The 26,941-nt window shown below is 45.0% G+C and overlaps 1 protein-coding gene across 5 annotated transcripts in view; it reads left to right on the plus strand.

Moving 5' to 3' along the window:
• The window catches only part of DENND2B (DENN domain containing 2B), a 158,711-nt gene that overhangs the window by 52,228 nt on the left and 79,542 nt on the right, over positions 1 to 26,941 (plus strand). For all 5 annotated transcript variants that reach the window (XM_081918166.1, XM_081918165.1, XM_081918168.1 and 2 more), the window contains one exon: positions 22,982 to 23,086. In XM_081918166.1, the coding sequence (XP_081774292.1) occupies positions 23,007 to 23,086 (80 nt within the window). In that variant the 5' untranslated portion in view covers positions 22,982 to 23,006. The remainder of the gene's footprint in view (positions 1 to 22,981; positions 23,087 to 26,941) is intronic.

The raw sequence follows: 26,941 nt of genomic DNA on the forward strand, positions 1-26,941 counted from the left end.
ACATGGTTCCAGTTCATTCCAGACATCCATCTTTCCATGGAATAATTTATGAATGGAAAGATAGCTGTGTGATTCTATATACTATATATAGTATTCAGTTTGCTATCCAGACTGCTGTTTCACATATGAACAAAAGATATATATTTATTATCCAAATCAATCCCAGAAGTGGATAGGAACACAACATAGCAGGATAAACCTGTCGCACTGTGGCTAGCATGCTGATTTCTGAATGACACCAACATAAAATTACTGACGGGTAAGGCTACAGATGGAACAAGTGTTGCTTTGAACTTTTAGAAAAGTAATATTAAAAAGTTGTTGCAGACATGCCTGACTGCAAAGAAAAAATTTCTATCAATTTCATACTCATTCTTATTTAGCCTTCCTTCTTTAGTTTCCTGCAATGTTCATTAATAAAGAGTGCTGAATCAGGAGCCTGGCCAACTGCTGTGTGGTTGTGCCCCCAAGATGGTAGTAAGGCTTTCTAAAGCCATGTTTGGGGATGGGGCAGGGCTTAAAGTCTCTTCTCGTTTTGACTAATGGCTTTTCAGCGTTGGTTCACACTTTTTCTTTTTTGAGTTCTCAGCACTCAAGAGCAACATTCCTGCATAGCTTACTTAGTGAGAACTGCTAGTACGATCCCAGTGAGAAGCTGATACCTGATACCTTCCCCACTCCCTTCATTCTAGCTTTTGAATTCGGGAGCAGAAATAATTATTCTGACACCCTGATAAAGTTGCCAGAAGAGGGTTTCTGCCAAAGAGTTAGCTGAGAAGTGCCAGAGAGTATTTCCTCCTTTAGTGACAACAGGGGAACATACAGTAAATGTTAAGAAAACATTCTCTGCTTTCAGTGATGCTTGCAGAAATGAACTGAAGCCAGCATGCAAAAGTTGCATGGGAACAAGGTGAAGCACCTGGAATTCAGACAAAGAACTCTCAAGACTCATCGGGCTGTATCCAACTGAGTCAGATCATTGAAACTAATGACCCTAATGTCCATTAACTTCAGTGGATCTACTCTGAATAGCATCCATGGTTTCTTTGCTGCTCGTGTTGCAAAGCAGAGGATTCTCGGGGGGGGGGGGAAGCTGGTCAGTAGGAGTAAGGAGAAAAAGTTCCCAGGAAGAGGCCTATGTGAGCCCATTTTCACTCATGTTACCCTTCCCCAACATGGTGCCATCCAGATGTTTTAGACTCTCATCAGCCCCAGGACGCCTGGTTTAGGGGAAACACAGCTAGGGGAAACTGACTTACCGTATTTTTCACTCTATAAGATGCACCAGACCATAAGACACACCTAGTTTTTGGAGGAGGAAAACAAGAAAAAAAAATATTCTGAATCCCAGAAGCCAGAACAGCAAGAGGGATCGCTGCGCAGCGAAAACAGCAATCCCTCTTGCTGTTCTGGCTTCTGGGATAGCTGCGCAGCCTGCATTCGCTCCATAAGATGCACACACATTTCCCCTTACTTTTTAGGAGGGAAAAAGTGAGTCTTATAGAGCAAAAAATACGGTATATGATGAGAGCCCCATTTCCAAAATACTGTTAAACAACAGTGTGACCAAGAAACAGAATACAGGATATAGTTATACAGACAGGAGCCGAATTGGCACCCGGAGCTGGTGTTACTGAGTGTGAGGAGTGTGTGGTTTTGACTCATAAAAGCCTTATGTGGCTCAGGACCACAATACCTTAAGGATCTCCTCCTCCCCCTCCCCCTCCCCTCCCCTTCTTCTTCTTCTTCTTCTTCTTCTTCTTCTTCTTCTTCTTCTTCTTCTTCTTCTTCTTCTCCTCCTCCTCCTCCTCCTCCTCCTCCTCCTCCTCCTCCTCCTTTTCTTCTAATTTCTATACCGCCCTATACCCGAAGGTCTCAGGGCGGTTCTTCGCATATGAACCAACCCACACGCTGGGATTGTCATCTGAGGCCCTTCTTTGAGTGGCCTGTCTGCAGAGTGGCAACACGAGGACAGGGCTTTTCAGTGGTGGCTCCCTGTTTGTGGAATGCTCACCCCAAGGAGGCTTGCCTGGCATCATCATTATATAACTTTAGGTGCCGGGCAAACCTTTATAACCAGGCCTTTGGCATTTTGCAACTATGTGTGGCCTTTTAGAAGTGGGTGGGGTGTTTTTAATGTAAACCCACCACCCCACCCTGGACTTAACGTATCTATGTTTTGTTGCTTGCTTCTTAAGTCACTTTAAGATCCAACTATGTCATAGCTGTGACACCCTGCAGAGCCTCTTGCACTGCCTGAAATCCACCTTTGATTGTACATTGATTTTAGAGGCTATGTGGCACAGGACCAGGAGCAGAGAAGAACTCACAAGGACCATTTTTTAAAGCCTGAGAACCTGAATTACAGAAGGTGGAATGACATAGATCCTTTCCTGTTCTTTGATGAGGCTGTGTAGAATCTACAGTGTAGAAGGATCGCCAGGAATTTCTCATTGGCTCTCACTTTCCCACTGTGGGTTATAGGCATTAGCCAAAGGCACCCCAGAGCTCAGAAGGAAACATTCTGCTTTATAATACATTGTGCCTAGCCAAGCATATTATACAAGCCCATTTATTTTCCCACTATTCCAGAGCAGTGTTTGCATTTCCTCTGAACTGCACTGCTGGAGGGCCCACACTCCTGGTGCAGCAGGGTGGGCAGTGTCACTCTGTGGATTGGATTTCTCAGGGCCGCTGCTTAGTAATGTGGGGTTTCACATTCCCTCTTGTTTTCTTTTTGCAAAATATATTGATGTTGGCTTGGGCAGAAAAAAACAACCCATGCCATGTTTTCTGGAAATCTGACTTCTCTTTTATCCATGCATATATGGAGCCTGTTTTGGCAGACAGAAGGCCTAGTTCCCAACCCACGCAACACATCTCAGTTCACACATTACTTTCTTGAGCTACAAAGTACTAAATGTTTTTGGGGCCACAATAAATGCCCACAGAATCTATCTACTCAGCAGCATGCCTTCTGTAGCGTGAACTGCAGACTGCAGGAACCTTTCAATGGATTGCGTGCATTTTAAAGGCTACTGTGAGCTTATCAAAAGTTGGAAGAAAAATCTTATTATAAAATGCCCCTTTGGTTGTATGTCTGTTTTTTTGTTCGTGCTTCCTTTTGTTGTTTATTAATCAGGACATTTGCATGAAAAGAGTCTCTTTGCTCTTTAAGCACTCAGCCGCTTTGGTTGTTCGGTCTTTTTTTGAAATCATAATCCTGGGTTTGTGATATCACAAACAATTGGCCATTGTGCAAAATGTCTTTCATGTCACAGTGAGAGGATTACGACTCTAGAGGGGAACAGGGAACAGGAGCAGATGAGCTCTTTGAAAAATTAGATACTGTTTTAATCTAAATCTACATGGTGGAAAATGTATTAAGGGTTTATTGGCAATTGGGTATATAGGAAGAAGTATTTCTATACAGAATGTGGTTCAAGGCTCTCAGTTAGCCCTTTCTTTTGAAGCAATAAGACTTTCCAGTTGAGTGATGCCAGAGCCTGGACATTTATATGGGTGATATCCAACTAAGTCATATTCAGAGTAGTCCCACTGGAATAAATGGACTTGAGATGCTTAAGTAATATTGGATGTCACCCATATATTATTAAATTCTTTGTGATTACTGATATCAATCTAACTTTTTAGTCTTGAGACAGGATATAGATTAAGAGACGTCAGCACTTTTTTAAAGAGTAAAGCTCGGGGGATTTGATTTAGTGATCTGTTAAACTTGATGGATTAGTTTACAATGATTTCAGAATTACATGCAAGTACAATGTTGTACATAATCCAAAACAGGATGGACTGGCAATGCTTCCAAAAGGGTCTGAAGAGTTAAAGAGATCCATATATGGCGAGCACTGTGGACGATCCCTTGCTGTCCAAGGGAAGCAAACAGCAAACAGATGAAGGCAAGCTCAAGCAGTCTCAGAACTCATTAAGGAAGGGTACAGTGTTTGGCTACAAACCTTGGTTGCAGCTCACGATGAGCAAGGAGAGTCCTCTGACCCCTGCAGTTCTGACTGGTTTGAGGCTGGGGCAGCAGTTGCTGTGTCAAATGAGGAGGAGGACGCAGAGGTTGCTGCTGGTAGTGACTTGAAAAGGAGGACAAGCTTAACTCAGCGTTGTGCAAGAGCAGGGAGAAGCACAATCTTTGAAAGCTCCTCTCTGGGAGCATGCATGTTCACCCAGTCCCAATAAATAAGCCATGGTTTGGCTTATTGTGTCATGGGAATGCATAAGTGTGTGTAGCGGGAGTGTGGGAAGCAAACTACTGGTACATAGAAACCAGAATGTATTTAAATTATTTCTATCCTATCTTACGGTAAAAGCAAATTTCCAAGCGAGGTAAAAACAATAGTTAAAACATTTAATTAAAACATATCAATAGGAAATTAAATACAGTAAAGCAATCAGCAGCAATATAAGTAAGTGCATAAAAGTGCTAAAAGTTCAGGAGAGTAAAACTCTTTACCCAACACTGAAAAGCCAGTAAAGTAGGTGCTTTGTTTTGGGTGCCACCACTGAGAAGACTCTTTGTCTGCCTAAACATTTATAGTGAGGGCATAGTTTTGAACCACTAATTATATTTTGTGCCTTGCAGTCAAGTTTTGTCAGCTCTTCTTAATAACAAATAGGTGATGGTGGTTATTGTAACCTGCTATTATTTTAGCGGCATTTGAGTTACGAGGACAGCGTGGTTCTTAAATGTGGCACTTTGGCAACAAATGTAGGACTGCATAGCAGCAGATCGATAACATCTCCTTTGCTAGATGTGTGAAAATTGGGATGGGACCCTCAGGCAGACAAGGATGGCTCAGGGAAGCAAATGATTAAGAGAAGCTAAAAGAGCAAGGTAGGGCTAGCAAAGGAGATGAGTAGAAGGGAGGCAGCTAGCTGAGAGAGGGGGAGTATGGAGAGGAATAGAGTTTAACTTCAGGCCCCCTAGTTCCCTACAAAAGCTGCTGTCTCCAAGAGGCTGCTGTTCAAGGAGACATTTAACATCAGGACTAGGCCCCGCTGAGGCAATATGCCATCTGCCTGAGTGGCTGCAGCTGCTCAGGACACTCCCCAAACCAGCACACCATGCAGTGGTGCTGGGGAAGGGTAGGATATAAGGTACACCTGCTGGAGACTGGTAGCAGCCTCCCAAGGGAATTGCCTCTTTGAGTCATGTCTTTGGGGTGCAGTGAGGGCTCACCCCCCTTTAAATAGTTTTATGAGGCAGGATTTTATGTGTGGTTTTGCTTGTCCCCCCCCCTTGGCTGGTGTGTGTGTGCTGCATATAGCAGCTGTGGAGGAGTGATTTCAGTAACATCACAACAAAGGAGGAAAAGTGTTAAATTCCACATCTCCACTTGCTTCAGTCCTGACAATTACTAGCCTCCACTTGCCTCCCTGCTAGAAACATGCTTGCTAAATGCAGATCTGTATTTAATGTCATGTCTAGTTTGAATTTGGGTTCTGTGCCATTGAATTCTGCTGAGTTTTAAAGAAAGGTGGTCATTGGATTCATTGTCAGCCAATCCCACATTACTTTAATTAGCCCCCAGTGAAAGCCTCTATCTATCTATCTATCTATCTATCATCTCTCTCTCTCTCTCTCTCTCTCTCTCTCTCTCTCTCTCTCTCTCTCTCTCTCTCTCTCTCTCTATCATCTATCTATCTATCTATCTATCTATCTATCTATCTATCTATCTATCTATCTATATCTATCATCTATCTATCTATCATCTCTATGTTTTGGAGCTGTCCAGTAATCTTATCCTTTTGGCTGTAAATTGCTAGAACAATCCATATTATTCTAGATAAGTCTTGGCAAGTTTTCTCTCATAATATTGTTCTAGGCTTGGTTTGAAAAACAAAACAAAAAAGTGGAATCTCCCTCAATCCCAGAAATTCTGATTGTGGAGAGCAGCTCTCTTTGCCAAGCCAATTATTCTCCCATAGAGGATCCCCAGGTGCTGAATTCTAGCTTAGGCAAATGGTTCTGCTCAGACGTCTAGGAATCTCAGACAAAGTTGAGCATGTTTGGGGTTGGCTTCTTGGAACAGAGTTTATAAAGGACTGCATGTATAGAGGGACACACTTAAATGAGTATATCTTTACAACAAATATCACTGCTATACCATCATAATTGAATATGTGTGTGGAGTTATAAGCATTGTGGTAGATATTTGTTTTCCTAAATAGAGGTTACTGACACCATGTAAAAAAACAACCAACACTTTATTTTTTACTGCATTGTGATACAAGTATATATATTTTTAGGGTATTAATAATTTGTTTTTGTTAGCTTACGTAGAAGCCAGCATATCTGGAATTAACAAAAATAATCACATTGGGTGGAATTTGGCATTATGCTGTTATGATTGTTCAGCTTGCCAGATGGAATGATTTTCCATCTCACCTTCCCCTGTCCTTTCAATGGGGGTTCTCTCAATCTTGCCAGGGTTTATTTAGTGGCGCATGGTGGAGATGCATGGCAGGGAAAGCCCTGTTGCACTAGGGGGACTTGTTGCATTCAGTCACACTGGCACAGCTGTTTAGTTGAGTCCAGGCCCATTGGGTTGTAGCCAATGAAGTAGCTCCATTGGCATAATGTTTTCCATTTGTGTAACAGAACTTCCCCTCTGTCTCCTCGGTTTATGAGCCCCTTGTTCCTTCCCAAATCTGTTCTGGAAGATTGGGGAGAACCCAAAACAAACTTAGGGGCATGTGGGGAGAAGAAAGACAAGTTCCATGGCTTAGCCAGAAGTCATGTGCTAAGGGTACTACTTTGCTGGATACTGTTTGTTGTTTTACTTACAAGTCTTTCTGAAAGGAATGTTGCAAAAAATAAGCAGGCTACCCCTTGTCAGTGGCGTAGTGCGGGGGGCGCAGGGGGTGCCGGCCGCACCGGGCGCAACATCTGGGGGTTAGGGTTAGGGGTCGCAAATCCACAGGTTAGGGGGCGCAAATCCATGGGTTAGGGGGCACAAATTACTTGCCTTGCCCCGGGTGCTGACAACCCACGCTACACCACTGCCCCTTGTGCCTTGAAGTTTGAAATTTGGAAGTAGCAAACCATATAATCTGTGGATTTCTTTCATTTTCAACCAAATTATTCTCCCCCTACCAATATATATATATATATATATATATATATATATATATATATATATATATATATGCAGGTTTTGGTGTCCTCGGGTGTCTTCCCGTGTAAAAGTTGGGGTGTCTAGGCGACGTTTCGACGAGGTCTCACTCGTCATCTTCAGGCTGGTGCTTTCGGCTTCTTGTTACTGGAACAGAGCAGGATCTCAGTGTTTGAGTTCCTATAAATACTGTTGAGGGGGTGTGGTGTATAGCCTCCAATGTTCTGGGCAGAGAGGAAGTTCCCAGGCTAGTGTGCCTTTTCTTCTTTTGTTCCTTAATTACTTGAGGGATATCTTGAGTGATTTCTTGAGTGATATCCTGAGTACCACTTAGGTGGGTCATTAGGTGTGGATTAGTTGCTAAAGTCTTTGTGTCTTGACCTCTTGAACTTTGTGAAGAGTTTTTCTGAGAAGATGGCTGTACTGCACTTAGTTGTGCTCTGGCTTGGCTTCGTGTATAGGGGCGAGCTGTGGTTTTGTGGCCTGTGTCAGCCAGATCTGTGTAGGGATTGCAGGGGGGTGCAGCATCCGGAGGTGCCACCATGGTTTGGCTACTGGATGGTGTCTGTAATTTATCTGTGGAGAGGGTCTGGGTTTGGGTCTGGTGTGGTTGGTTGGTGATGGCGTTCTGTGTGCCTCTGGATCTGGTGTCAGTTTTTGTGGGGAGGGCTAATTTCCAGATGTCTGGCAAGCGGGATGTGTCGTCACTTTAGCAACTAATCCACACCTAATGACCCACCTAAGTGGTACTCAGGATATCACTCAAGAAATCACTCAAGATATCCCTCAAGTAATTAAGGAACAAAAGAAGAAAAGGCACACTAGCCTGGGAACTTCCTCTCTGCCCAGAACATTGGAGGCTATACACCACACCCCCTCAACAGTATTTATAGGAACTCAAACACTGAGATCCTGCTCTGTTCCAGTAACAAGAAGCCGAAAGCACCAGCCTGAAGATGACGAGTGAGACCTCGTCGAAACGTCGCCTAGACACCCCAACTTTTACACGGGAAGACACCCGAGGACACCAAAACCTGCATTCCTGTACCCGTGAAAATCTACGAAAGCAAATATATATATATATATATATATATGTTCCAGTAACAAGAAGCCGAAAGCACCAGCCTGAAGATGACGAGTGAGACCTCGTCGAAACGTCGCCTAGACACCCCAACTTTTACACGGGAAGACACCCGAGGACACCAAAACCTGCATATATATATATATATATATATATATATATATATATATCGTTCTCTTGGCTGTGGTTAGACTGGGATACAAGAGGAGGGTGGTACAAGTTTCAGAAGAGTTAAAAAAATTGCACAACAGTCTTGGAGGATTCCTGCTACCTGTAGCCTGCAATTAAAAACAACAAGCAAAAATCCCATCATGCTTAGGATGCAGCCTGACTACCTGGACAAATTTGGCTTTGTGATTGCGTCAGACTTTTATGTATAGCATTTTATGAAACCTTGTAGAGTCAGAGTTCCATCTGAGGTTGCTGAGACCATGTGAAAATTCTGGCTTAGTTGCCATTTGGATCATATTATATCACTTTCCAAACAATAAAACTAACAGTTTTAGTGCTGGTTTTTCTGTCATCTGTGAAATAAAAGTCACAATTGGAGAGGAAACTGCCTGTCTTCAGCATAGTGCTGGAGAAAGCCTAGATTTTGCTGCAGAGCATTTTCAGGAAATTGTTGACAAGAGGAATGCAAAGTCCCCCCTCCTTCTGAACGCTCATCATAGCAACATAGCCCAGTCGATTTGGAGCTGCATCAACAGCTTCCTGTAAACAATCAAGTGCTTTATATGGTGTTTTCGCCATTAAATGGCTTTATATTCTGCGCATCGTCACCAGCGCTTTTTATGTTTATGGGGAAAGGGGTTGTGAGGGGAGATGCACTGGGCATTAACAGTTTGTAACACAATCTCCTTATGATCATGGCTTGGGCTAGGCTCACTTTTCCTCTTTGAAAGGAGAGATAGGAGATGAAGAAGACATGATTGTCACTATGCCCACATACACAATCATAGAATTGGGAGGGGTCTTGTAGGCCGTCTGATCAAACACATTGTTTGATGCAGCAAATCCAGAGCTAAATAATTTCCTGCAGATTATTGCTTTGGTCCCTGCCTGAAGATCTTAGGAGGGAGGGAGCCCCCTACTTCCCCAGGTAATTGGTTATATATTAGATCATTGTGTGAAGGCTAAGTGGTTGTTGATATCAGAGGTGGATTTAGGGGAGCATGACTGCTGTGTTAGAAACTCAGATATTTAAACTACGCTCCTTAAACCATTGCTGCAGTGCCCAAAACAGAATGTCTAGTTGCCATTTTTGCCTATTCCAACCTCTTTTTCTTAATGGTGACTGCTCCTGCTCAGGCTGCACAGAAAAAGCAATTTGGCTCCAGAAATTCATTCCGATTGTGCAGAAAAATTGGAATTCTACAGGATGGGGTATTAAGTGTGTGAAAAAGTCCAGATACAATTATCCCCAGATGGCAGAGATGTCAGGTGCCATCCTGGCACCCAGGCATCTTCACTTGGTCACAAGTGGTCAAAAGCACCTGGCTAATTTTGAACACTGCACGACTGGTTTGGTTGCACTGGGCTTGGAACCTCAGGGGCACTACAGCTATGATTTAGAATGCAGCGCAAGAGGCAGGGGTGCCAAATTTTCACATTGCACAGGGCACCGCTGAATGTTAAGATCCCTCGCCCCACCGCTGCTGATATTTGCCTTTCCCCCCAGTCAGAGCATGTGTGGAAAGATCACAGAATGGTCATTTGGCATACCTGGGGAAAAACCAAGCACTCTCTAGAGGCACCTATTCCATACTTCCTTCTCTCTCATTAGTGTTTCATTGTCCGGTATTCCCAATAGTACTCCAGCACTATAAAGAAGTGACACAGAAAACTGCTCCTTAGGAAAATATTTCAAATGGGCTGGGTTATATTTATATAGCTATTCCTCAGTGTGCCCTTTATGCAACAGGGGGAAGGTTTTCTAGTGAGGTAGCCTTTGCTATGCAGTACCTTGAGTTTGTATGCGTCTATCGATTTGCCAAGTCAACGCCAAAGCTTTAGATAATATTTCTGGGCATTAACTATGTTAATAGATTCCATACAGAGACTAAGTAAATAACAAATGAAAGCGCACTTTATGTAAGCTGCCAGAAAAGTAAGAGTTTTTATCAATTTACTTCCAAAATCAGATAAAACTCTGCAAAAGGGAAGAACACCCTGAAGTAAATGTAACCTCCAGTCTTTGGAACCTTTGTAGCTATTGATTGCAGGACTTCTGGCTTTAACGGATGGAAATGAGACCTCCCTAGTCACCATTTCAGCTGCTGAGGTGTAAAGAAATGTTTATTGGAATCACTCTGAAGCTTAAGAAACTGACTGCACACAAGCCCTTCCGACAGATGGGTCTGCTGGGGAGAGAGGGTTCAGCAGAAGGCATTAGGTAGTGCTATCAAAGTACTTGTCCATTCTAGGTTGTATGTGTGACTTCAAGCTACGTTTTGGTTTTCCACACAGGCATGCTCAAATATATTTTCAGGTTTCCATTACTGCGAACTAAAAAAGGCACACGAAATTTCATGGAAAGGAAAGGCAACACTGGGGAGAAAGGAGTGCCCCAAAGCCCCTCACCTCATCCTTTAATACCCTATTATTACTCCCCCACCACACCACTCAATCCCGCCCTCCCGCAAAGCACATTTATTCAAATAGTTTGGAAGCCACAAAGCAGGCATATGAGATCTTTATTTACAATTGACCTGTTGAGCGTTCAAGATGTTGGACATCATGGACTCCTTGATATTGGCATTATTCAAGTAAAGCTAGCTGGCAAAAATGTGATTGAAACTTTGGTAAACGAAGTAACGTAACTTAATGGCATAAGGGTATGAGTTGAAAGGTGCCATTTAATTATTTTACATTAAAAATGTATCCTCCCCATCCTTGTCTCAGAAAGAGCCCCAAATGGTAAGACAGAAAATGGGAAGGCAAAGAACATCTGAAGACACGGGGAGGGGGCTGTTTATTCACGTTCTGGCTTTGGTAGAGATCCAAAATTCCAGGCACGTTTTTCTGAAGTTTGGATACCTTTTTGATTGAGTTATTTTGATGAAGTGGGTTTCATTTGTTGCATGAAGAATGATAACTGACCAGAGCTTGGAGGCTGCAGCTGGAGTTGGCTGTGCTTTTAAGAATTTATTTGAACTCATGCAAAAGCAAGCTCATAGGGTAGGGACAAGCCCTGGATAATGCTTCTGTTAGCCCAAGAACCATGAGGTTTAATGCAGCTGTGCATTCCAGGCCTAGGGTTAGAGCTGTGCAAATTATTCACAGTAAAATGCTGCTGTAACATTTGTATTGTATTTTCAACAGGGAAAACTTGCCAGCAACATTTTTTGTACATTTCTCAAAACTCCCCTGCTTAGTTTTTTCTTTTATTGAAAACCAGCTTATTAAAAAAAATGGCCATCTGAGAATTCATAGAGGCACTGGGAAATGATTACATTTTAATGCAAAAATAGTAACTTTAGCAGGTTATGAAATTTGATTATTTAATGTATTCATGAAGCAGCAAATTTCTTGATGGAGGCTTGTAGCCTCTCTGTGTTTTGTTCTACTTAATATCTCCCTGTGGAGTCATCTCAAGTGTTCTCAATATGATTTTTTTCTTTTAATTTAATTAAAAAATGGATCTAAAATGGGATGGTTTTAACCTCCCCCTCCCGGAAATGTAATGAATACATTTCTTCCAGAATGGAACCTGCAAGATGTAGAAACGTTGTTAGCTTTAAACCAGTGAATCTCAAACCTTTTATGAAGGTGCATCATATTGAGAGCTGAACCCTATTTTGTCTTCTTGGTATCAATGTGCATGAGCATTATTTCTTTATATGGAATTGCCAACCCTCGTTGCCCCATTGCCTCATGCTACAGGCAGACTGATCCAATGCGCACAAGGCATATTTTAAAATTGCATGCTCAGACTTTTGCATGGGTTGGTTTAGCTTAACATTTCCTACATAGCTCAGTTGGTTAGAGTGTGATGCTGATAACGCCAAGGCTGCAGGTTCGACCCTGCATTGCAGGGGGTTGGAATAAATGATCCTCTGGGTCCCTTTCAACTCTACAATTTTATGGTTCTGTGATTCTACATGGTAGTTGTGCTGTCAGCTTGAGAGATCTAGACTGTGCCTGTTAATTTCCAAGCAGAATTCCAAGCCCACGCTAGGGCCTTAATACTGCTTCTGGGAATACCTTGTATTTGGTGCTTTGGGGCTTGTGTATCGATACCCAATGAAACACAATTTCCAGGCCTGCCAAAGTACCTCTTAGCCACTATGTGGAGAAGTTGCAAAAAGGGGAATTGTGCAAAGAAATTAGACAATAAGCCATTCTGCATGGTCTTCATGGCATAGTGTCAGGGAACTGACATCTAAAGCGCCGCAGGTGCAAAGGCTCCCTGAGGTTGAGAGAGCAGTAGCAGCGGAAGAGGGAACCAGTAGAGGGCGAGCAAGAACTCCAAGGGAAAGTGAGTCGGAGGGATGGCTCAGAGACGCTTCAAGCGAAACCAGTGGGGAGGTCTCAGGACCTCCTATAGGGACACCCACACCTCGACGGAAACTGTCACGCCGAGAGGCCAGACGACGTGTTTCCGTTAAGGAGCTTTTATGTTGGAAACGTTTCCGAAAGCAGCCACTTTCGGATTCTACTAGTGATTGACGCAGCCATGCTGGAGGGGCTCCGTCACAGGCAGAGGTTTGAAAACCTGATCAAACTCTGAGGGACTTGCATTTTACGCACAAGCAGCTCATCGTCCCATCACAGCAATCCGAAAGTCACCGAAAGCCAGCTTGTGCAGAGAGAAGCATCATGAGCAACCCAGCCGGAACCGGGGGTGCAGGAGCAGCTGGAGGGGGTCCAAGCCTGGAAGAAAGGTACAGAGCGTTGGAGATCCAGTTGGCGCTGCAAACGGCGAGGCTTGAGGAGAGGAGGGCTCAGGATGCAGAAAAGGGAAAGGAGAAAACCACCCCGCTCGCCAGAAAGGTACCAGGATTGGTGCAGAAATTCGGGGGGGATCCCAGGAACTATCATGCCTTTAGAACAGAGATGCAATACGCTCTAAACTTGCAGTTTGATGACTTCCCCGACGAGGAATCGCGAGTGGCGTATGTGATTGGCCATCTCGAATCCGGGGCGAAAGATTGGGTTAGACCCCTGATGGCAGCGAATAATGAGATCTTAAAGGACACGAGGAAGTTTTTTCGTGCCATGGACCTGATGTTTTCCAGCGATATTGAGCAGGGGGTGGTGCGAAGGCAGTTAATGGCTTGCCAGCAAGGAAGCAGATCTGTCCGTGAGTACTGGACTGAATTTACTATGCTGATTCATAAATTGGGGTGGGACCTATCGGCGGAGCCCATCCAAATGCTTTTCGAAGAGGGGCTTTCTTCAACCGTCAAAGATGAGCTTTCCCGGGGGCCCAGGGCGGAGTCTATGGACCAATTAACCAAATCTGCGCTGGCCATAGGAGCGCGCCAGGAGGCGAGGGCTTTGGAAAGGCGGGAAGGGAAAGGAGACCGTTGGAGGGAGTTCCGCATTCCAGACATTCCAGAGCCATCTTTCCCGCCGGCAGAGCCGATGGAAGTTGGAACAGCGCGGGCGCGCGCAGTTTCAAATCCCAGTGAAGGGCGGAAGAAGGAGGGAAAGAGCGCCAAGAGATGTTATCTCTGCCAACAGCCAGGGCACTTTGCCAGAGTCTGCCCACAAAGAAAGGAATGGCAAGGGATGGCAGGAGCTGTTGGGGGAAAGGAAGAGGAAAGCAAGGAGCAAGTAAAAGCCAACGCCTGGCTGCCACCGTCGGGGCACAGCAGCCAGGCCAAAGAGCAATGAAAGTGCCCATGCCAGAACCTCCCGGACCTGCTTTAGTGATAGAGGTGTTACTAGAACTGCCAAACGGACACCCACTAAAGGTCAAGGCGCTTTTGGATTCAGGCAGCTCCTGTAATTTCATGAGTAAGGAGTTTGCAGCTGAGCACCAGATACAGACCATCCCTTTAAGTAACCCCTTGCAGGTGACTACGATTGACGGCAGAGAGCTGTTGGGGGGAGAAGTTAGCCAACAGACTGTCCCGATGATAATGAGAGTGGCAAGGCACACCGAACAGATAGCGTTTAATGTGGCCATCCTGGGAGGAGCGCCCATCATTTTGGGGATGAGCTGGCTGGCGCTACACGATCCGCTAGTGGGCTGGCATCAGAGGGTGGTCTCCTTTGGGTCAGCGCATTGCCTAGAACACTGCAAGGAGGGGAAGGTCTCGGGAGGAGACAGAGTCACCCTAGCGGGGATGGAAGTGATGGGCAAAGGGAAGGTGCCCCCGCAATACGCAGATCTGAGCAACGTATTCAGCGAAAGGGAAGCAGACAAACTGCCACCGCATAGACCCTTTGACTGTCAAATCAACCTACTCCCAGGGGCCCAACTCCCAGTAGGCAAGCTGTACGCCATGTCAGACAGGGAGATGCAGGAGCTGAGGGAGTTCATTGACAAAAACTTGAAGCGAGGTTTCATCAGAGAGTCCCGAGCGGTGGGGGGCAGCCCAGTGTTTTTTGTGGACAAAAAGAACACAGACAAACCGAGACTGGTGTGTGACTTCAGGGGCCTCAATGCAGTGTCGGAGCCCCTGGCTTTCCCTATGCCCCGAATTGACGACATTTTGACCAGAGTAAGGAAGGGAAAGATTTTTACAAAACTGGACCTGCGGGGGGCGTACAATCTGATACGCATAAGGAAGGGAGATGAATGGAAGACCACCATGTTTACCCCTTTGGGAGCCTTTGAATACCTCGTTATGCCCTTCGGTCTACAAGGGGGCTCCGCCTGTTTTCAAGCTTTTATAAACCACGTTCTGGGACCTTTGCTCTACAAGAACTGTGTGGCCTTTTTAGACGACGTGTTGGTGTATTCGGAAGATGAGGAACAGCATGTGAGGGACGTTCGAGAAGTGTTGGGCAGGCTGCAAGCCAACCAGCTGTGGGTGAAACTGGAGAAGTGCCAGTTTCATACCAAGGAGGTGGAATTCCTGGGGTACCGCTTGTCAGACAAGGGATTGGCCATGGATCCAGGCAAGGTTCAAGCGGTACTGGAATGGAAGACACCGAAGACCAAGAAGGACGTGCAAAGATTCTTGGGGTTTGGGAACTTTTATCGGAAGTTCATCAAGAACTTTGCCCACTTGACGGCGCCCATCACCGACTGCCTCAGCAGCAAGAAGAAATTTGTTTGGACGGTGGAGGCGGATCGAGCCTTTGAAGAACTGAAAAGGGCTTTCGCCTCGGAAGAACAACTTCTGCATGTGGATTTACAAAAACCCATGAGAGTGGAAACAGATGCATCCGACCGGGCTATAGGGGCGGTCCTTCTTCAACCGGGGAGGAGTGCGTCGGAGTGGAGACCGTGTGCATTCTTCTCGCGGAAACTGAATAAGTCCGAGAGGAATTACACGGTGTATGACAGGGAACTACTTGCCATTCACGAAGCATTCCGGAGGTGGAGACATTTATTAATTGGGGCACAACACAAGGTGCAAGTGTGCACCGACCACAAAAATTTAGAGTATTGGAGAACAGCTCGAGTGCTCAACCAACGACAAGTGAGATGGGCACAGGAATTCTCCAAATTTAACTTTGAGATTTGTTATGTGCCAGGCCCAGAAAACGTCAGGGCGGATGCGCTCTCACGCAAACCAGAATATTGGGAAGGGGAGGAGGTGATCGAAGAGAGACATGTCATCCCGGAGGACCGCTGGGTGTGTGGGGCGGCGCTGGTGGGGCAACGGGAACTGGTGGAGGAAACGGAAAATGATGAATATGCCCAGGATAAGCTCAGAGGTCTCAGGGGGGAGGGCGAGAGCCCCGGAGGTTTTGAGGAAAGAAATGGGGCATTGTATTACAAAGGGGCACTGTATATACCCGAAGGTGAATTGAGGGGGAGAGTACTCAAGCAGTTGCATGATAGCCCCACGGCGGGACATTTTGGGCAACACAAAACCATGTGGTTGGTTACCAGGGAATTTTGGTGGCCTAAGGTGAGGGAAGATGTAAGGGAGTATGTAAGAGGGTGTGACCAATGTCAGCGAGCCAAAGGGGAAAGAAGGGCGCCGGCAGGGTTATTAGAACCTTTACCCACACCAGAACGGCCTTGGGAAGCGATATCAATAGATTTTATGACGGATCTGCCAAGGTCCAAGGGGAAAACAGCCATCATGGTAGTAGTAGACCTGTTAACTAAGATGTGCCATTTTGTAGCATGCTCACATGCAGTCACAGCGGAAGAAACGGCGAAGTTGTTTGTGGAACATATCTTTAGGTTGCACGGGGCTCCCTCGAGGGTGATCTCAGATCGAGGCAAACAATTTACTTCCAGGTTCTGGAGGAAGCTCATGAGCTTGCTACACGTGGAAGTTAATTTTTCAACTGCCCGGCACCCTGAAACCAACGGGCAGGCGGAAAGGGCAAATGGCATTCTTCAACAATATCTTAGGTGTTATGTCAATGACAGAGAGAACGATTGGGTCGAAAAGTTGGCGTTGGCAGAATTTGCCTACAATAATGCGGAGAATGTGTCCACAGGGATGAGTCCCTTTTTGGCTAATTACGGGTGTCACCCCAGGGCATTTCCAGGGGAAGGAGGGGAGAGATGGAGCGTTCCAGCGGCTGAACATTTTGTAGAAGAGATGGAAGCCATCCATCAGCAGCTCCAGCTCAACTTAGAAAGGGCCAAGGCACAATATAAGAAGCAGGCAGACAAGAACAGAAGGGAAGGTGAAACCATAAGGGTGGGGGATCAAGTGTGGTTGTCAACCCAAGGGTTGCCGTTCAAAGGGGGTTGTAAGAAACTGAGGCCCAGAAGATTGGGACCCTTTGAGGTGATTCAGCAGGTCAACCCGGTAGCTTTCAAACTCCGATTACCCAACCACATGAAATTGCACCCAGTGTTCCACAGGTCGTTACTGTCACCATACAGGGGGGGACGTGAAGGGGAGCACGTCAGGGGACCAGCCTTGGAAGAGAGGGAACGCCGCAACCATGTAGCGGAAATCCTCGATTCCAGGTGGAAGGGTAATCAGGTGGAGTATTTGGTGGCGTGGGAAGGGGAACCGGAGTCAGAAAACACCTGGGTAAGTGCAGAGGAAGTCAATGACGAGGTTTTAACAGAAACGTTCCACCAAAGGTTCCCGAGGAAACCTCAGCCTATAGCAAGGTTTAGGAGGGAGTATTTCGGCACCACCGATGAGGAAGAGGAAATGGAAGGGTTCGCGGAGTCGGAGTTGGAAGATGGAGTGGACTCTGATGACGAAGAGTACCTAGAGAGTAGGAACAGCAACAAGTGGAAGGAAGTGTTCGCGACGTCGGAAGATGAGGGAGGTTCTTTCAGGGGTTTTACCTCCTCACCGCCAGTAGGAGAGGAGACGGGAGGGGGTGAAGGGGGCCCTGGAGGGGAGGTGGATGTCAGGGAACTGACATCTAAAGCGCCGCAGGTGCAAAGGCTCCCTGAGGTTGAGAGAGCAGTAGCAGCGGAAGAGGGAACCAGTAGAGGGCGAGCAAGAACTCCAAGGGAAAGTGAGTCGGAGGGATGGCTCAGAGACGCTTCAAGCGAAACCAGTGGGGAGGTCTCAGGACCTCCTATAGGGACACCCACACCTCGACGGAAACTGTCACGCCGAGAGGCCAGACGACGTGTTTCCGTTAAGGAGCTTTTATGTTGGAAACGTTTCCGAAAGCAGCCACTTTCGGATTCTACTAGTGATTGACGCAGCCATGCTGGAGGGGCTCCGTCACAGGCAGAGGTTTGAAAACCTGATCAAACTCTGAGGGACTTGCATTTTACGCACAAGCAGCTCATCGTCCCATCACACATAGTCTTGGCTTGAACTTGAAATGCTGTGAGCATTCACAAAAGTGAGCACTTTGTTGAGTGCTTGCAAACAGGATTGAGGTTTGCCTTAGTCTTGTGAGGGCTGGCACTTTCCCTTCCCTTTGCAGTGTGTGTGTGTGTGTGTGTGTGTGTGTGTGTGTGTGTTTGCAAGGGCAGACATTCTGCAGGCTCTGGAAGAGAATCTTTCCCCACTGGACCTTCACCTTAGCAGAAATGGCATGCATGGCATCAGTTACCTGCCAGGGATCCTGGGACTGCTGGTTCCTGTCCCATCCCTTTGGGGAAAAGTTGTTGTGTTCCATGCCCTGGTCAAAGGTAAGTAAGTTACTTGGTGGTTTGGTACTCCCGCTTCCCTGGCTCCTGAATTGTGTGGAGAGGGGAGTTCTTTTCGCCCTTCTTTTCGCCCACCCTTCCCTTTAGATCTTTGCTGCCACCAGTTGAAAGATTTTATTTTTCTACAAGGTTGTCTTTCACCAACCAGTCTAAAACTCTCCCGTGTCTCCTTGAGAACACTTTGAAGTAGTGTAGAACTTGGCTTAGACATGGGTTGTGTGTGTGTTTTTTAATAAAAATAACAGAGACCACAAGGTTTTCTGTAACAAGACTGGAAGTTTACAAATGGGGAGGGGGTGTAGTTTATAAGAAAAAAGGTTCTAATTTAAGAATGTTTACAAGCAACAAAACATTCCCGGTGTGGGTAATAAACTATAGCAAATAAATGTAAGTTAAAACACTTTCATCTCTCCCCACACTAGACAATCCCTAGAGTAGACTTGTGTTTCCTTTGTCTCCTGAGCTCATACCTTGATCTGTTCATCCTTTCATCCGGTTCCCTGATCTGGCTACATGAGTGCTAATCAGCAAATTGAAGGAAGTATGAGGCTCTTAATTCCCAACTGCAGTACCATCCTCAGTTATTCTACCACCTTCTAATTAGTGGCAAAAATCTACAAATTAACCCATTAACTCCCCAAACACACCTGCATTCAAGATTTATAGTTTTATAATAACATAACAGTCCATTTCTGCCACACTTGGTCTTAGTGGGGTGGGGTGGGGTGGAGGGAGTAGCAGAGGACACTTAGTTTGAGCTATATCTATCTGGAGCTCAGGTGGAAGTTTCGCAACAAGACAGGCTAGAATTGCATAACCTCATAAGAGTCTCAGCTAAGCAACTGAAATTCATAAAAGGTCCAAATGAGACATTTTATGCTACTCAGTCAGCTCAAATTGCCACTCCTGAGGCTCACCTCTTTCCTGGAGTGTGGTGAGCTTAAAGGGTCCTCTCCTGACTTGAAGCCTATTGCTCTGCCTCCTTCCCTCATGGCTCACTACCAGCACTGGTGATAGAGAGTGTGACCCCACCCCCCTTAGACATCTCAGATGAATGGGTTGTGATCTTTGGAGATCCCTGTTCAGACTCTGGCTTAGACACAGTGTCCGGGCATGTGGCTGGATCTAGGCCAGGGCTGAGAAATTTGGGGCCCTCTAGATGTTGTCGGACAGCAGCTCCCATTATCCTTTACCGTTGGCCATGCAGGCTGGGACTTATGGGAGTTGAACAAGTTGAACAACAACTGCAAACGCCACAGATTCCTCATCCTTGGTCTGGCCTTTGCTGCTGCTTCTGATCTGGCCCCTGCTTATCTCACTCGGAGTCACAGTTGCTACTCAGGGTGGAATGGGGTCACCATAGGCTGGCCAAAGGCTCAAGGCTTTGCAAGGGTTTTGTTTAAATGCTACCAAAGGCTCAGTGATGTAATTTGTCCATGGTGGTTGCTAAAGGGTACTGGTGCAGCTGCATGAATTGATTAACTTGGTAATGAACACCTGTGCTGGGTGGTGTAGCCAGATTCTTCTATCCATCCAGACAGGTCACTTTGTTCTGTTGCATGAACTGCAACCATCCTTCCTGTGGTTGCTACTGCTGTGAGTGTGGGCTATGCCTGCATGTGTTGATTGCCACAGGATGCCTGCTTTGTGCCCCTGCCGATGTCAGTTCTGCACCCAGGGCTGGTGGTTTGTGTCTTTGCAGTGGATCTCTGATCTTTGTCTTGCTTGCAAGACTCGTTTGTGTGTGGCTGAGTATTGTGCTAAGCATCTCCCTTGCCCAAACACAAAGGGATCATAGCAAACAATGAGAGGGATGCACAGGATATGATTGCTGGGACTGAAATGATTGTTCAGTTCATTAATTGAGGTTTGAACTATTTCCCTTTTCCCTTGTGTGAATCAGGCAGATCATTTCTGATGTTTAGTGTAGATAGATAAATGATCTAGTACAGTGTTTCCCAACCTTGTGCCTCCAGCTGTTTTTGGCCTACAATTCCCATCATCCCTTGCCACTGGTCTTGCTAGTCAGGGATGATGGGAGTTGTAGGCCAAAAACATCTGGAGGCACAAGGTTGGGAAACACTGATCTAGTAAAACCCCTTGATGATTTCTGAAACAGAAAGTCAGTGGTTCTTTGGCTAAAAAAACTTGTTAACTACTCTCAAAATATAATTTGTACTGCAGAAGATAAATCAACTAAAACCAATTTGTTTGACAGCTTTAGCAATTTTCAGTCATGTTCTTTCCCCCTTTGATCTCTAATTCTTTCCAGACGGAGTGTGTCTAAAACGATTCCATTCCTTCTTCAAGTATCCAAATCTAATTTTTATTTCTCTTGTGTGGAGAGGAATCATTTATTTATTTACTAGATTTATAGGCCATATTTTAGATATGAATTCCTGAGGCAGATTCACAGACCTACATGATGGTACTGAAAATGGTTGGGCTTCAGGCTACATAAATAATATTTCCATGTCCAGTTGCACAGATGGCGCGTCCTTTGGGAACACTGGTGCTGCTGGAGAAAGTGCTCATGTAACTGTGTGATCTATGTGATTGGCATGTGTCCTTGCTGTTGATATGTCATGGAGGGCGAGTAACAGGAACCAATTTGGGGTGTGGATGCCACACAGCATTTGCCACATACTCTATGAATTAGACCTTATTTACAGATTGCAGATGCACATATGATTTCATAATTATAATTATAATTATAATTATAATTATAATTATTTATGCCGCCCATCTGACTGGGTTGCCCTAGCCACTCTGGGCGGCTTCCCACAACTAAAGCATTAAGCACAGCAAAACACCAAACATTATAAACTTCCCAGTACAGGACTGCCTTGTGATGTCTTCGGAAAGTTGTGTAGATTACCTGTTTGACACCTGATGGAAGGGCGTTCCACAGGATGGGTGCCACTACTGAGAAAGCCCTCTGCCTGGTTCCCCATAACGAAACCGCCAGAAGACCCTCTGAACTGGGCCTCAGTGTCTGAGCTGAACAACAGGGACGGAAACACTCCTTCAGGTATACAGGGCTGAAGCTGTTTAGGGCTTTAAAGGTCAGCACCAACATATAGATCCACTGACCACATGGTTGACTGGATGGTTGCAGGACCAGTGCAGGATGCTTCTTCAGTCCAAACTGGTCCTCAGCCTACACAATGAAAAAGAACATTGCAAGGTCAGTGCAGGCCACATGCAGCTGTCATACTTGGATTTCCACTTTTGGCCTGGAGCTGTCCAAGCAAGAGAAGTACACGTCTTTTCCAGGCATATTTGTCCAACATTTTATTTTGTGTTGCTGCAGTGAACCAGGAGCATGGGCATTGCTTTGTCACACAGTGAGAAACATGAGACACATCATCCTCTGAGCTCCTTGTAGGAAGAGTGGGATACAAATGTAACAAATAATAAAAGCTGTGTTTGAAGTAGATTTGTGGGTTTTTACTTATGGTGCTTGTATCCCCGCTGCAAACGGACCATGGTTGGTAGTTAATGCTGTGTTATTTGACATCCTTCAGAGAAGGAAGATGACATGAGGTGTGTGGTTGCTGTAAACATCTGGATTCAGTTTAATTTGAGGAATATTGCAGATCTGAGAGGATTTGGGTCAAACCTGTCAGTGGAACTTTTCATTAAGCAGGCTGTTTATTTTACATTTACTATGGGAAGCCTAAGGGTTGCAGTAATAATCTGGTTCCCATGTGCTATCCATTGTTAACAAGAAAAGTATGTACAGTATCTCAAAGAGAAAGTCCCTGCCCCCATCAGCTTGTACTTTAAGAATTAGAGACAGCACAGAGGGCAATAAGATAGTTGTAAGCATAATAATTTTCAAGATTTTGTGACTTTTTGAGAACAGCAAGGGGTTGTATCTTTTGGTTTAGTTAGTTGTTATTTGCAGAAGGTCTAGAAAGATAAATACAGGTGTCCTTGGAAGACCTTGTGCTCTATCGCCAGCTTGGGGATCTATATGGAGGAGAGCTAGGTTTGAAAGAAGAAAATTACATATTGTACAAGTCTTTGCGTTAGGACCACAATCAACTTATCTTTGATATGTTTATGGGCAGGCTTGTACATCTTATAAATTACGATATACTGTATCCTATCACGACATTGCACAGTCTGTGAGTTCTGCCATGGTTTCCAATGCTCATTTTAAAACTTTTGCTTTGGGTTTGAGCTCTGTCATTTGTTATTACAGTTGTGACCCTTTTTTAAAAAAATGCTATCATAATTATCCCAGTCCCAATTTAATGAGAGAAAGTGGCAAAGTAAAGACAATGGTTCCATTCTTCTAACATACATTTCTGTAGTTTTAGTTTCTTGTCCAAACATGACTCAAATCTGAATCTTACCTGAGCTGCTGTTTGACTTTTTGCAACATTGAAAAGAGTAGTTATGTTTAGGTAACATGTTCAAAACTTTTTTCGACAGTCTTTTCCATGCACTAGAAACATTTCTTATTAAGCTGTGTTGGAAAAAGTCTCTGGTTCAATGGGTTTGCTTTGGATTTTCTTTCCCCTTACCCAGGTTTCCAGGTTTATAGAGAGCAGAAATGACCATGACTGCCAACAAGATTGCCAGTGTCACCAAGAGAGCTGGAGGAAGTAAAGTGCCTCGGGATAGTCTCGATAGGTAAGTGGAAAGCAATATGTTTATGGGCTTTTGTTGCCTGATTCCAAATTGTTTCCTGCTGTCCCACCCCAACAGAAAGAAATGCTCTGACCCATAGATCTTTGAAACTTATCATTTATAGGAGGAGGCCCACTTCTGAACCCAGAGTCTCCTGGCCCTGCTCCTCTTCCTTCCTGATTCTCTCTCTTCACCAGGACTCTCCAAATATACAAGCAGCAATAAAAGCAGCAGCCTCCACCCTGCCCTTTCCCTTCTTTTGGGCAGGCTGGGCCTGGAAGGAGGGGACAAGTGAATGTGTGATGGTGATGGTGGCCTTGAGGGCATCTTGTTCAAGAGCCCCTTAGCATATGGAGTCAATACTGGATCCAGGGGGCTAGTGTGTGTAGAAACCTTGGCATACAGGTCATCCTGGGTCTCCTTACTAATCACATCCTTGGCCATGTTATGTAAATATACAACTGCTAAGCTCTGAGTTGGTGATCTTGCAAGCAGCAAAGCATTTTTTTTTTTAACAGCAACATGAAACTGCTGATATGGGCTGTCCAGAGAGTTGGGGCGAGTTGCCGTCAGTATACTGATGAAAACAACTCTCCCTTTTTCATCTGAACCAAGTAAGGCACCTATAAAGGCCAAATGCACTGTTTGGGTGTCTCTTGACCTGGCACTACTCCTGGATTTGGAATTGGTATATATGACCCGAAGGACTTTTATCTTCTGGCTACTTATGGGAAAAGGTGATCTGGTCCCTGTTATACATGGCAACCTCGTGGCTCAGCATTGTGGTGTGCTTCCCCTGGAGTTCCTTTGAACATTTGTGCAAATTTCACAGCTCTCTGCCCAGCTCTGACACCTGCCCATTTTTTAAAAAATCAACACCTCCCCCTTTTATATTTTTGCTCCAAGCAACTTCTTCCATGTTTTCTTTTTTGGTGGTGGGGGAGAAGGTGGTTCCCCACAAAAACATGGCAGTGGTCATATTCGCTCCCTACAATGCCCTAGGATTACTTAACTCTTAGGGCATTTGGGGCAAGTCCAAAATGACATCTGGAAATAGTTTGGCACTGGAGTGCAAAAAATTAAAAGAAAAATGAACCCCAGCAGCTGCCTGAGTATGCTTTATGATGGTCCTGGGCCTGCAAAGTATCTTCCAGTATCTTCTGCATAAACCTGCTTGTGGCATTAGTTGTCAGATGGGGCCTTCTTCCAAGTATCTGTATCCTCTGACGTTAGGTTAGTTGTCAAAAGGAACATTCTTGGTGGTGGTGCCCTAGAGAGATTCTGTTCTCCCTCCCCATCCCCCAGCAAGCTGCTGAGCCCTGGGCTAAAGTGATTGTTCACTTAAAAATGGAATTTGAAGTCTGCTTCTGACCTCTAGTTTAAACTTAAAACTATGGCTAGTGTCCAGCTCTGTGCAGATGTGATGCTAGCTTCAGTTACTGTTGGGGGAAAAGAGATAGGGGAACTCAAAAAGTTGATGGGAGGAGGAATGAGCCCGAGGGAGACACAAACACAGTTCTGAGTGGGACTCCGATTCTGTTAACTATGTTTAAGGCTCCAGTGGAGCCAGTTCAAAATAAGGCACTGCTGTGGGATTCTGGAAAAATTCAAAGCTTCTTATAGGATGTGATTTAGCCAAAGCACATTTAAGTCTCTCTCCTCATACTGGAACGCAGGATCACCGGCTGAAGATGATGAACAGTCAGTTCAGAGCATGTGGGGTCAACTGTCCCCCGCCCCTGACAGTGTATAATTAAGATTATTGTGTATACTATGCCATCAGTGTACATGGCACCACACCTTGTGTACATGTGCACATTGTCAGGGTGGACAGTCTCCAAGACTTCCTAAGCGAAAGTCCAGACCCGGGAGTAAAGAAGTTAAGAACCACTATTTTCAATACAGGGTTTTTTGGCACTAGTGTCAAAAATCTTGAAAAAACAAGTGTGTAAGTTCTACATGCCTGTCCACAAGCTGCACATCTCTCTTCTCACTATGACTGGCATTTATTTTTAAAGGTTTATTTCAGTAATGAATAATATATTTAAAGGCAAGCATAGGCATGAAAATTTGCACATCACTGAGTTACAGACTCATGAGAGAAACCTTCCAATATGTCATGCTAGCAGCCTGACTTCTTCGTTTCATGTAATCTACTTGGCTGACTTTCCTTTGGGAGGCCATGCCCTGAGTCATTGGGAAGATTTCTTCCTTTTAATAAGACTTAAATCAACAGAAGCAGCACTTGAATTAATTTTCATTTAACACTTGGAGGGATTCATTCTAAACGCATTTTGAAAAGAAAGAAGCTACTACAAAACACCCACACTGAAAAATCTAGCTACTCGTTTAATCTGGGATTTGACCAGAAGTACTGCAGACAAGGGACTCGGGTGGTGCTGTGTGTTAAACCACAGAGCCTAGGACTTGCCGATCAGAAGGTCGGTGGTTCGAATCCCTGCAACGGGGTGAGCTCCCGTTGCTCAGTCCCTGCTCCTGCCAACCTAGCAGTTCGAAAGCACATCAAAGTGCAAGTAGATAAATAGGTACTGCTCTGGCGGGAAGGTAAACGGCATTTCCGTGTGCTGCTTTGGTTCACCAGAAGCGGCTTAGTCATGCTGGCCACATGAGCCAGAAGCTGTACGCCAGCTCCCTCGGCCAATAAAGTGAGATGAGCGCCGCAACCCCAGAGTCGGTCATGACTGGACCTAATGGTCAGGGGTCCCTTTACCTTTACTGCAGACAAACAGCCTCTGGTCTGCAAGTGGCAGAATTGTGGTGTTTTGACTATCAGTGTTAAAGGGAGTTCTAATTTTCTTGCAGAAAATGGCAGTCTTGCCAATATTGCTGTCTTTTCTTAAGGAGAAATGACTGCCTCTGCCATGAATTAAGCTTCTACACATCAGTTTCCCTTTGCTAGCAAGTAACTGTGTCTTCCTCCTAGATTTATGAATCTGAGGGGTTAACAAAAACCACAGTCCTATTACCATGGCAGAAATATCTGCCATCTGTATCATGAGGCTGGATAGAAAAAGCTTGCTCTTGGGGAAATACTCTCACCAAACCAAACCAAATCAAACCAAACCAAACCAAACCAGACTATCTATCTGAATATTTTCCTGACCACAGTCAGGAAAAATTGAGGCAAAAACTGACAAGTAAGTCCAGACACCCAAACTTTATGACATATACCCATCTGCAGTTACTGGTGGTTGTAACAGTGAACCTCAGCCCAAGTTGGCTCTGTGCCTGCTTAATGCCCTAAGCAAGAGTAAATTATAGGAACCAGAAATGGAGAGTCTGTTGAAAGAAATGTAATATTAATATTAAAACTTACAGGAATTCTGTAAGTGTCATATCATATGAAAGGCATTCACTGAAACTATTCTTTATTCCTTAATAAGAAAAGCAAGCAAGGGGCAGAGGGGAGCATTAAAATTAAAAGTAGATAAAAAGGAGGGAAACAGCAGCAATTTATCAGTGGAAGCATATAAATAAGGCCTTTGGCACTGAAAAGGCAAAATCCTCAGTGCCATGTGTGCCCCCTTGGGGAGAAAATTGTACAATTTGGGTAACACCTCTGAGTCAGTCCTTTCCACTGGTCACCACTGACTTCGCCAGGTACAGGTGGGGCCACCCAGAAAAAGACATGTCACAATCCCAGACTATACTGTATAGGACTTCAAAGGTTAAAACCAGCATTTTGAATTGTGCTTGGAGATGAACTAGTATCTAGTGCAGCTATTTTAAGAATTGGGCTATGTACACACCATGCATTTAATGCATGTGATTTCCCCCAAAGAATCCTGGGAACTGAACTTTACCCTTCACAGATTTACATTTCCCAGTACCTTTAAC

Source organism: Podarcis melisellensis, assembly GCF_964234715.1.
Source record: "Podarcis melisellensis genome assembly, chromosome: 1".
NCBI classification, from domain to species: domain Eukaryota; kingdom Metazoa; phylum Chordata; class Lepidosauria; order Squamata; family Lacertidae; genus Podarcis; species Podarcis melisellensis.